The sequence below is a fragment of the Ananas comosus genome, linkage group 1, assembly GCF_001540865.1.
Source record: "Ananas comosus cultivar F153 linkage group 1, ASM154086v1, whole genome shotgun sequence".
In the NCBI taxonomy this organism is placed as follows: domain Eukaryota; kingdom Viridiplantae; phylum Streptophyta; class Magnoliopsida; order Poales; family Bromeliaceae; genus Ananas; species Ananas comosus.
This window is the reverse complement of record NC_033621.1, coordinates 23,419,826-23,432,457: the sequence shown is the minus strand read 5'-3', so window position 1 is coordinate 23,432,457 and position 12,632 is coordinate 23,419,826. Positions and strand designations below refer to the sequence as shown.

General features: G+C 36.3%; 2 protein-coding genes across 2 annotated transcripts; both read left to right on the top strand.

The window, feature by feature from the left end:
• LOC109717360 lies at positions 542–1,973 on the top strand. The gene is made up of 2 exons (XM_020243109.1): positions 542–955; positions 1,702–1,973. The coding sequence occupies exons 1-2, from the start codon at positions 554–556 to the stop codon at positions 1,915–1,917; spliced, it is 618 nt and encodes a 205-aa protein (XP_020098698.1). The 5' UTR covers positions 542–553; the 3' UTR covers positions 1,918–1,973.
• On the top strand, positions 4,570–10,443 carry LOC109708306 (fimbrin-2-like). The gene is made up of 14 exons (XM_020230040.1): positions 4,570–4,863; positions 4,973–5,158; positions 5,254–5,480; positions 5,569–5,740; positions 5,972–6,010; positions 6,203–6,271; positions 6,367–6,483; positions 7,273–7,487; positions 8,302–8,457; positions 8,565–8,764; positions 8,841–8,998; positions 9,383–9,479; positions 9,783–9,874; positions 10,023–10,443. The coding sequence occupies exons 1-14, from the start codon at positions 4,777–4,779 to the stop codon at positions 10,206–10,208; spliced, it is 2,001 nt and encodes a 666-aa protein (XP_020085629.1). The 5' UTR covers positions 4,570–4,776; the 3' UTR covers positions 10,209–10,443.

Below are 12,632 nucleotides of genomic sequence, written 5' to 3'. Positions count from 1 at the left end.
GTTGTGTAAATTTTACATCTTAGTTGTCGAAAGCTTCATGTTTACTTACTCGCTTTATGAATTTAGTTTTTTGAACATTAAAATCTCAAAAAAGAAATTTAAATTCTCAGATGGGGGTGGAAGATTTACATTTACTAACATGGCAAATTAATAACAGTTTTTTTCCAGGATTTCTTTTTTTAATTCTAATGGAAAGAAATATAACAATTTTATACTTAGATGGGGGTTAGAGGAAGAAATAATATATATTGTTTTCGTACTTTATATATGCAGTATAATTTACGGCTAATTTGCGTAAAAGAATCCATCTATTTTATATTTTTACAATATTAGACCATTTTTTTTAGATTTGTTAAATTAGATAAAATATCTTTATTTTTTTTTCTCTCTTTTTTTTTTTTTTGGTTGCTATCTCGTTTCTTTTTCTCTCTTATAATTTTGCAAAATTTAAAAAACTAATATCTATATTTATAAAAATACAAAATTACTAAATATTTTATACAAATTGGCCATTATCTATTTTGCCAATAAATTNTCTCCTTGCAGAGATGAGATGGATCCCAAAATCGCCCCCTACTCGCAAAACTCCGATCTAAAATCCGCAAATAAATTTAAAGACGAAGAGCAATTTGAAGAAGAAGAAGAAGAGGGAGTTGGGGAATTAGTCGAAGAAGTAGATGAGAAGGAGAGGGGGTGGAGCAGGTTGAAGAAGGCGGCGGTGGCGGGAGCGGCCGTGGCGGCGGCGCCAGCGGTGGTGCCGCCGGCGCTGGCGCTCTCGGCCGTCGGCATCGCCCTCTCCCTCCCCTTCGCCGCCTGCCTCGCCGCCCTCGCCTGCACCCACCGCCTCATCCGCGCCCTCCTCCCCTCTTCTTCTCCTTATCTTTACCAAAGCGGTCGATCGATCGAACACCCTCGGTTCGGCTTCGATCCGTACACGTCGGATGAAGATGACGAGGTTCCCTCAATTCACTGCTTCTTTCTTTTTCTTTTTTTTTTGTGTCTTCAAATATAAGTTATTTGCATATATGTTGTATACGAATATTTTATTTTATATGCAACTTTTTAGTAAAAGATTATGTAAAAAATTGGTAGATGAGTAGTAATATGCTAATTGCTAATGATACGCTGTTTCTAAATTATTCGTCTGGAATGAGATTATCACGGACAAAAGTATTTAAGTTAGAAAAATTATGGCAGAGTCAAAATATCCGTACGTATAATAAGGAGACAATCCATACATTTTGCCCATGCTGTAACAACTAGTGTTTTCTTTGCAAAATACTGATTGTACCTTGCGTACATTTTGCCCATATATTTTGGGCAAATACAAAAACATAAAGAAAAAAAAAAAAAAAAAAAAAAAAAAACTACTGAGAAAAGACGATCTGATCAATCGTTTATGACATATAGTGTATAAATAAATAAATAAATAAACTTTTCGTAGTTTATCTATGTATCTAGTGAGTTTTTTGGTATTTTAATGTGGTGAATAACTGATACTCAACAACATCTTTCTACTTTCCAGTATTCAGCATATCCTATATAGATTGGTGCCAATTTTGTGTTTGAGAGCTATATCATATCTCACTTAATTAGTACATTTTATCTTTTTTCACATAATTGCTATCCATATCTAAAGTTACATCAATCATTGTTTCCGCGACAATCAGGTTGTTCTAAACTTATGACTTTGTCCTGCAGTTACTGTACAGTGAGGAAGTGATATGGGACCAAATTGAGGCTTTGCGAACTATACTGGGATACAGTGATACTTTACACTCATCATGTGCCGCGGAACTCCGAGCGCTTCTCGTCTTCACCGGAGTAGAGCCGCCTATCTCTTTGAGCGACCCGTTCGATCTAATCGGAGCAAGCGATAATCTTCGGTTCTTGAAGTTTCTTGTCGGAGTTAAATGATCGACGTAGATGAAGAGATGAATTGCATTGCAATTCACAGAAAAAAAAAAAAAAAAGACTAAATTACAGAAAATCCTCTTGTAATAATGTGTTTTTTTACTTTTCCTTCCTGACATTTAAAAATCTACACTTTGCCTCCTGTAAAATAAAAAATATGCACTTTATCCTCTACCGTTAGGGTTCCGTTAAAAAATATATTTTTATGTCGATAATACCCCTCCGTCATCTTCCTGTTGCTTCGCCTCCCTCTGGCTCGCCACCTCGCCGCCGCCTCGCTGTCCTCCACTGCCTCGCCCCCGCCGCCTCGCCTTCGCCGTCCTCCGCCGCCTCGCCTTCGCCTTCTTTGCCCTTCTCCTACTGTCGCCCACCTCGGTTTTCTCCTACTGTCGCCGAAATCGAGGACGGCGAGGGTGCAGGAGGAGAAGGGGAGCAGGTGGAGAAGGAAATAGAGAGAAATCGCGGCCGATTGAGGTGAAAATCGCGGCTGAACGAAGGAGCGGCTGAGGAAGATCGGGAAGAAGACGACAATGACGAGAGACAAAATGGTCATTTTACACACCGTAACTTTCATGTGAATATTTTTTATTTTACAGTGGAGAAAAGTATAGGCTTTTAAATGTCGGGGAAGAAAAGTAAAAAAACGGATTATTACTGGAGGATTTTTTGTAATTTAGCCATCTGCGAAGTTTGAATTCGCGGGATTTTCTCTGCTCGCGGAAATATGAGATAGATGAAGAATGTTTGATTTTTCTTTTCTTACCGTGTTTATGTAACTTCACTGTGAGAAAGATTTGCTTTTAGATTCTAGTCTAGTAATTAAAAAGACTACATGTATATGTTTGTCATAGTCCTGTTGTGCTGTAAAAAGCAGGCCATAGTACCAAATAAGTGGGTTATTGATGATGAATTTTTTGTTGATTAAATGCCTTGAAACTGCTTGTAGTTAATTTGGCTTTCCTTGAGATCTAACAGAAAATATGCTGCGAAAAATTTAAAAATATGATGCCATAACACTTTTTGAAAGAAAATACTATGAACATTTAAAAATGTAAGCTTGTTTTAATATTTTACGTCCAACACTTTTTTTCGGGAGTTGCTTGAGTGCTTAAAAAATATTCCAGGTGGTTTTTTTTATTGGCTAAAAAAGTATTTTTCATCCGTTTAGTTTGTATTTTGAAAATTTATTTTCTGGATTGGAGTCCTTTACGAGGTTCAAAATATCAATTTGGAAGAATTAGAATTTTTAGGATTCAAACTCATAATTTTATATGTTCTGATAAATGTATAAAACAATCAAAATAATATTTAAACTTCTCAATATAAAATTATATATTTTAAATTATAAAAAAAAAATTAATAGTGGGCCAAGTGGGCCTGAGGGATCAGCTCCTGAAATGATGGAGAAGCTAAAATAGTTTTAACCGTCACTTTCCCACTAATTTGAATGAGAAACTCGATTCAAATCTTCGACGTTTCCCGTTTCCCCTGCGCGCTTGTACCCAGCGATCAGCGATGTAAAGCAACAAAATATATTGACATTTGGGAAACGATACAGAGTAGGATTTTTGGAATTTATACGTTTCTCGTTTCCCAATCGATTCCCACTTACATTACGAAACGAGAGTAAATTAATTGAACGGCCTAAATTTGAAAATTCTCACGGAGCCTTTTCTTCGTACGTTTCTGCTGCTTTCCGTTGCCCGAGAAACTATTCCCTGCACCCGGTGTATCCACAAATCTAATGCACCGCATTATCAGCTCAATTGAATGGGGAAAGGAAAAAAAAGAAAATCAAAGAAAAAAAAAATGATCTTCTAAAACCATCAAATTTTTTCTCCTCAAAAGTGCAGGGACTGAAAGGAAACTTTAATTTATCCTTTATTTTTTAATCAAAATTGTAGGAGAGAAAGTTATTTTTTTAATATTTTTTCTCATGCAAATAAAATAACGAATAGGATTTTAAAATTCAAAACTAAAATATAATATGTACGGTTTATATGTAAAAATCATTCTTTCGAAAATTCTCTTGCTCTAGCATTCAAGCGTTCATTAGTCTTAAAAAATGAAAATATAAAATGGCATGCTAAAAATTTGCGATGAATAGACATTCAAAAAAGGTGATTATTTTATACATAAGAAATTCGCATGTTATAAAATATAGGAAAAACTTCAAATACTATTATTGTGATTTCACATTTTCGCATTTTAGTATCATGTGGTTTAAAGTGTATCAATTTAGTACCCTGTGATTTTATTTTTATTTTTTTATTATTAATTTTACTATTTTTTTTTTAAATCAGTGATAAAGTTAAAACTAAAAAGTATTAAAGTAAATATTCGATAAACCTAGGTGAGATATTTGAATTTTTTGCATATAATTTAATGAAATACTAACGAAAAAGCTGATGAAAAAATAAAAATGAAACTACGGTACACTAACTTGATACACTTTAAACCGCAAGTTATTAAAGTGAGAAAATGTGAAATCATAGGAGTGCTATTTGAAATTTATCCTAAAATATATTCAACAAATTATATATTGATTTCAAGTTTTCTACTACAACAAGTAAGGTGCATGAAATTTACGTGTGTACACCAAGTACAAGCAAAAATTCCCCTACTTTACACACACTCTGAGCTGCAGAGAAGCCCCACTCCCCTTCAATCTTTCTCTCTCTTTTCTCTCTCTCTCTCTCTCTCTCTCTCTCCACCCCCACATTTCCATTGTAGCAGTCCCCCACAAGATCAAGAGAAGAAGCTCACCAACCAGCTCCATCACAAACCCTAGCAAAGAGAAGGAAAAAAAAAAGAAGCAAGAGAGATCCCTTCTGGGATCTCAACACACAGGAACCCCAAAAAATGGCTGGTTTTGTGGGCGTTTTGGTCTCAGATCCTTGGCTCCAGAACCAGTTCACCCAAGTAGAGCTCCGCTCCCTCAAATCCAAGGTCATAATAACAATAATAATAACAATCTCCATTTTTTCTCATTAAGTTATTTTTATTCTCACTTTTTCAACTTTACTACATTATATATGATGGTTCTTCCTATAATTAGTTTACGTCGATGAAAGATCACGGTAGTAGCAAAGCCGACGGCGGTCTGAAGCTCCGCGACCTTGCGTCTGCGATGTCCGGATTGAAGATCGTCGGCGACGGCCTCACGGAGGACGAGAGGGATTGTTTTATCAGAGAGTCTCACTCCAATCTCGACGACGCCGTCGATTTCGAGCTCTTCCTGCGGGTCTGTTTCATCTCCTTTCTCCAATTTGGGTAAAACACCCATTTTCCAAAGTTTGGTGTTGTGTTGTTGACTTGGATTTGGATTGAGAATTGCAGGTTTATTTGAAGATGCAGGGCCGGATCGGCGCGAAGAGCTCGTCGTCGGCCTTCCTCAAGGCCGCGACGACGACTCTGCTCCACACCATCAGTGAGTCGGAAAAGGCCTCTTATGTAAACCATATCAATAACTATCTCGGCGAAGATGCGTTTCTTAAGAAGTATCTTCCTATCGATCCCATGACCAATGATCTCTTCGAGATCTCAAAGGATGGTGTCCTTCTATGGTAAATGAATCTTTAGCTTCAGCTTTAGCCTCTTTATTTTGCTTGCTTTAAATAAGGTGGTATCTAAGGGTGGTTCTCGATTGCGAAGTAAACTCATCAATGTGGCTGTTCCGGGGACCATCGACGAGCGGGCGATCAACACAAAGAGAGTGCTGAACCCATGGGAGAAGAACGAGAACCATACGCTGTGCCTTAACTCAGCTAAGGCGATCGGGTGTACGCTGGTCAATATCGGCACACAAGATCTAGCTGAAGGGAGGGTAAGTATTCACTAATTGAAATCATCTCAGCGCGCATTTCCTTATGATTGTTGTCGAGCTGTGTATAAACTCCTGTTATATTGCAATTGTCGTATTGTATCATTGTTAGCTTCCTCCTCCGTTTGTCGATATAACAGTATTGATTCCGAGGCATGTGGAATGTTGTTGTTGAATATCATCGCCTTCTTGTTCCTATTACAACATTTTGAGTTTTACAATCTATTCTTGCAGCCTCATCTTGTCCTTGGGTTGATATCTCAAATTATTAAGGTATGTCGTAGTCCTTTCGTTATGTTACTTAATTCTCGTTATATATTTGTGAATGCCAATGGGGCGTCTATAAAGGTTTCATTTATAGGGATAATCGTCAAAATTCGGCTGCTGAAATATCTTTCTCATATCCTTGCATTATGTATATTAAGAAAAAGCTACTAACCCCCTCTCTTCTAATGCCAATATCAGATACAACTTTTGGCAGATGTTAACCTGAAGAAAACGCCTCAATTAGTTGAATTGGTTGGTGATAGCAAGGTAAAGTCCTATATTCTCTACCTGTCTCTTTAGAAGTTTCATGCTTGTTGTAGTTTAGAAGTTGAAACATAATGTATTAAAATAAAAAATTGTAGGATGTTGAGGAGTTGCTGAGCTTATCTCCCGAAAAGATTTTACTCAGGTGGATGAACTTTCAACTGAAGAAAGGTGGCTTGCGGAGGCTCGTAACGAATTTCTCATCAGATGTGAAGGTAGGTAATTTCGAGGTTTTCTGTGTCGTGAGATGGAGGTGTGTCCATCATGCCCTGTGCATCAGCACAAGTGCCCAGTCATTAATGGATACAGTCTTGTTGCTTAGTTCAACTTTAGAAAATTTTACTTCTTTGTTTAAGTGATTCTTTATGTTGCTGATATAGCAAACACATATTCCAAATGTAGATCATATAAGTTGACAATTTACTCCAAAGTTTCCTGTAGTTTGCCTTACTATATATGCCTGTTTGTTAATTTCTTTAGTGAAATTTTACTTCCTGTACATGATGGTGCTGACCAGACACATTTATAGAGCTATTTTTGGGGCTTAAATGTAATGATTTATCAATATACACGGGGAAGGAATTCTGTGTAATCGTCGGTTGCACACAAGCGCTTGAGGTCACTTTAATCGAGGTAGGTTTAACAAGACCAAAATTGATAGACAAATACGTATCTAATTTTGGAAATGATATGTGGTTGAAACTTATTATATCACAATTGTAATTTCAGTGTAAATGGCATGCCTTCACGAGAGGCTCGAAAAATAAATCCTTTTGCTCCTCTCCTGTAGTATTGCTTTAGGTTGCATTTACAGTAACTTGCTTTTGCCTCTATCTTATATTGAGGAACCCTGTTGTCAATCATTTTCGACAGCTTTTTCAACAGCTTTTAGAATATCTAGACATCAAAACTATACAAACTTTGCCACAGAAAACATTAAGACTTTCTAATTGTTCCAAAGGGATTCAATTTACCTTTCAGTTATTACCTCACTGGAATTGCAGGATTCAGAGGCTTATTCTTGTCTGCTCAATGTTCTGGCACCTGAACATGCTAGTAAACCATCTCCCATGGATGTGAAAGATCTTCTTGCAAGGGCAAAGTTAGTTCTTGAACATGCAGATAGGATGGGCTGCAAAAGATATCTGACCCCAAGAGATATTGTTGACGGCTTGCCAAATCTCAATCTTGCCTTTGTTGCTCATATATTTCAGAAAAGGTGTGTGCCGTTAGCTAACTTCTCATCAGCTCATTTTGATTATGCTTGTATTTTCAGTAAAAAATTTGGATATAAACATCACTTTGCTGCCCTTTTCCTTTTTAGAGAAGCCTTTTATCCAGTGCTTGGAGTCTACAAGGGTATTACAATCTACATGAAAATGATCCAGGAATAAGTTTCTTAACTGGTTGTAAATAATAAGCAATTGCTAATTAAGTAGTGAAATCAACGAAGCTTCTCTTCACAGCTGCTTAGGTTCATTAGACGCAACTTTATGGTCCATCCATCACTGTGTTGAGTAAGATCCTTTGTCAAATTCTAGTGCTATTATGTATTTTCCTCACTACTTTCTCTCATGTTGGTGTAGGTCTCTTTTTGCTCTCATGATAAATTCTGCTTGACAAAACATATTGTGTAACTGCATGGTTTCTTTTTCATGCTTAAAATGTCTCTGGTCTACATATGAAGCATATTATTCTATAACAGGTGATTATTATGATGTACTGCATAATTGCCTTGTTTTTTGGTTAATTTGCTCTATGTTGTAACCTATGCAGCTACTGTTGGGACTACTGCCCATCATGGGATGTATAATATTGACCTGACTAACAGTAGTAGCAACGTGGTTGGGTTCAACCACCGGACCAAAATTCTTAGTTCTCTTTCTCCTTGATTGTTTCTATTTGAATCATACCAGTCTTGTGAACATGGCTTCTTATTTCATGTCATTTTCCTTTGCTCCATCTTTGTATTACACTTGCACTAAACATCTTTAACAAGTTGCAACTGGCTATAACTAAAACATCATATACAGGAATGGATTATCAGCGCAAATGAAACAAGTATCTTTTCTGGAAACATCACTTGACGATGCACAAGTTTCAAGGGATGAAAGAGCCTTTCGACTATGGCTCAACAGTCTTGGAATTTCAACCTATATTAACAATGTATTTGAAGATCTTAGAAATGGGTATATTATGGGATTTAGTATTTTTGTTTTTTCTGCTGATACGCTGCAATTGGAATGTAACTGATGTTAAATCTACTATATGTCGATATAACTATTTGAAATTACAGATGGATTCTCCTAGAGGCTATCGATAAGGTAGCTCCTGGAATAGTTAACTGGAAGATCGCGAATAAACCCCCAATCAAGATGCCATTTAGAAAAGTGGAAAACTGTAACCAAGTTGTGAAAATTGGGAAACAGCTGAAGTTTTCCTTGGTTAATGTTGCCGGGAATGATATTGTGCAAGGAAATAAGAAACTAATCCTGGGTGAGTCTTTTGCTCTTGGGCATTGCCTTATCGATTTCCAGCTTTTCTCAGCTAATTCTTGTAAACATTTTTTCAGCTTTTCTGTGGCAACTGATGCGGTATAATATCCTGCAACTTCTTAAAAACCTGAGATTTCATTCCCATGAGAAAGAGATAACGGACGCAGACATATTGAGCTGGGCCAACAGTAAAGTAAAGAGCTCTGGAAAGCACTCTCGAATGGACAGTTTTAAGGTATGATATGTTTCCATATTAGTTCTTGTGGCAGTTGATAGTAAGACTGTTCAAGTTATTGATTAACTTTTTCCCTTCGAATTGTCCATATGACTAACTCTCTGATCAGTTATCCTGTCGACAAAGAGGATCTAGTTTAATAATTTCCATCACTTTAAGCATAGTGTAACTGAATGTTTCTAATTATGCATTATTTTTCACTCAATTTCATGCTTATTAAGAGTTGCTAACTCCCTCGTGCTAGTAAGACAGAATCCAGCCAATTGCTGATGCTTTATGTTTTTTTCCAATTATTTCGTTGGCAAATTTTCTTCTGCGTATCTTGCATCTTTTCTGTAAGCTTGTTTTGCTTTGACTTGACATGGTTTTCCAAGCTGTTTCCAGGATAGAAGCCTCTCTAGTGGGATTTTTTTTCTCGATTTGCTCAGTGCTGTGGAGCCTCGAGTTGTGAACTGTAGCCTTGTAACTAAAGGAGAGAAAGGTAAAGGAAATTGGCTTTTAAAGAGACTCAATAAAGAGCTTGAGCTCCCTCTCACAGATTTTTCGTCAGGAGAAACAATACATTCATATCTGAAAGATATTTCACATGATTAAGATATTTTACCTGAAATATCTTTTCATATGATTAAAGAGCGAAAAGCTAACATTTACACATTCTGTGCATCGGTCATGCTATTTTATAATGTGAAGTGTCCTTTTTAGTAGTAGTATACCTTCTACAAACCAAACTATACCTCTTCGAAAGTGATTTGCTAACTGAAAAATAACATGCTATTTTGTACAGATGAAGAGAAAAAGATGAACGCTTCTTATATTATCTCAGTAGCAAGGAAGCTTGGTTGCTCCATATTTTTGCTTCCGGAAGACATTTTGGAGGTAATCTGGTCAATCGGAATCGAGAAAAGCAATTTCCTTTCCAAGAAACTCTTTTTTTTTCTTTTTTTATTTTTATTTTTTTTTTGCTTTCATAGCTATTATGAATTAGATATTACAGAAAACCTTAGTTTCAGCGATGATTACGCAGGTGAACCAAAAGATGATACTTACGCTAACAGCAACCATCATGTACTGGCACTTGAAAAGGCCGACAAATGAAGAAAGATTTGTGGCGTCTGATGGCGAAAATGGGAGCTCATCTGAAACAATCTCGAATTCGACGTTAGATGACTCCGCATCCGAGTCGTCTACAGATGACGGCGGAAGCAGATGAAGTGATGACTGCAATCTGACCCATATTTTTGTTGCTTGTTTCAGTTTGACTCATTTGTTGGAAGTTCAAAATAGTGTAAGCAATGTACTGTAATGGACTTTGACATGCTGTGGATTGTTTCGCGTGCACTGATCAGATGAAAACCCTAATGCTTTTATGAATGTAAATACCGACATAAAGATGCCCTGTAATTCTTTGTGGTTCTCAACTTCCATATTTTGGTTCTGACGGAATATGTAGCTGATGGGTTAGTGATCTACCTCCCTCTTCACTAATCTTCAGTGAAGTTTGTAATCATTTTTCACAACTATCTCCGCCCCTCTGAAACAAACATTTTCCTTTCATAAAAGTCCTAATTTAAAAGAAATTTTGGAACATTTCTACAATTCCTAAAAGTTTTGCTTTGTTTGGACAGTTATGCCTTTTCTTCACCTTCCACATAACAGCCAAGGAAGAAAGTGGTGTGACAATATGGTACACATTCATGTTTTAAATGGCAGGTTTCTGAGGCTTCATGTGGTAGGAATCATGTCTTAATTTCCAATCAAGTATGATGACGAGAAAGATAAAGTTGAAAGTGTGGACATAGGTGATGATGACAATAAATAATTGAAGTGTGGACTTAGGTTAGGTGATGATGATAAGGAGTAATCGAAAATTTTATCCATGCTTTGAGAGAAGATATAGAATTATGATCTCAATTTTTCATATCTACTTATTGTATGCTTTATTTGTAGAATGGATCTTTATCGCTTACCACGTGGCCGGGCGCCATATTGGACCTCTTTTCGGACTAAAATTTCAAACACAACAAAGTGATTCACTGTTTCTTAAATACGCCGAATTACTTATCACGTTCATCATACTATCAGTAAGTTGTCCATTTAATTGAAGTGATGGTGATGCATCAAGAGAGAATTAATTTTGCAAATAATTGTAGACACTATTAGATTTGAAAAAAAAAAAAAATAATAAAGAAAGAAAGAAAGAAAGAAAGGAAAGACCTTTCAAATACCTGAGGCCTCAGATGTTCAGATGGATAAACATCAGAAACTCTGGCACTAAGCACAAGACCAAAAAGGTTGTCTACATGTCAACTATATTACCTCTCAGAGGAAAAGAACTAGTAACATTTGAAGGAGAAAAAGTTGGTCAACTAGACTAGTAGCTTTCATGCTTTCACAAATCCTCAGAACAAACTTAACTTGATTCAGCAAAAGATGCAGACCCACTTCTGAAAAAGTGAAAAGCCACTTTGGAACAAGCACTTTTGATAAATGCATGCACTACTAGTGAACTTATTGGTTCTTGGGTATTCTTAAAGCTTCTTGAGTGGAAACTTTACTACATGTCTAGAGAGAATAATTTTAGGCCATGTAGCTTTAGATGGTAAAAGAAAGGAAAGATCAAAGTAATATATTTTTAATTTAATTATTTTAAATGTAATATATGTCCAAAAAAAATATTGTAACTTTCGGTATGTTGAAGATTATAGTATTTGATGGAACTGAGGGCAAACCATTGGATGGGGCAGGGATTTTTTTTTTTTTTTTGCCTATGTTGGAGAAGATATAACTCATTTTTCATCTCTCTCTTTATAATTTTGTGTGACATTCGACGGAGTAATAATGCTGCTATAACAATTCACTTGGTGGTTGGTACCCGAGATCCCGAGTTTGAATCCTAGTTGATTCACATTTCTAACTAAGTCTATTTCTAAAAGCGGGCTACCTACACTTAAACATATAATGACGATCCAGTTTGAATTGTTATGATGCAGTATTATGAATTGTTTTATGGAACCTTCTAATTTCCTCCCCAATCATGGTTCTATTTAAGACAACTGAGATCATTAAAACCATTAATTAAACATGTTATGTTATTAAAACCATTTTCAGATGATATTATCCACTGCCAAATCACTCTTGGTTTAGTGGTTAGGTGTTTGAGCATTTACCATAAGGTCAGATTCAAACCCAATGTGAATTTGAATTTGAGAATTGTACCCCCAACCTTTAACAGAGACAAGTAATGAGGCCAACAATAATATGTCTAAATTTTTTGAAACATAAATGTTAAATATAAAAATGTTTAAACACCGTTCTCTAACAGCTTAAGCTTTTAGAGTACAACGGTTGTTTCATATGGTATCAGAGCAGGAGGTACTGAGATCGGAGTCACGCCAGGCTCTTAGCATATTAATTTTCTCCCATTTATTTCAAGCCCACGTCATGGGTCGATTAAAAAGTCTCGAGCCCAGACGTGAGGGGGAGTGTTAAATATAAAAATGTTTAAACACCGTTCTCTAACAGCTTAAATTTTTAAAGTACAACGGTTGTTTCACAAACTTGATACACTTTAAACCACAAGGTACTAAAGTGAGAAAGTGCGAAACCACGGGGTACTAACTTGATACACTTTAAA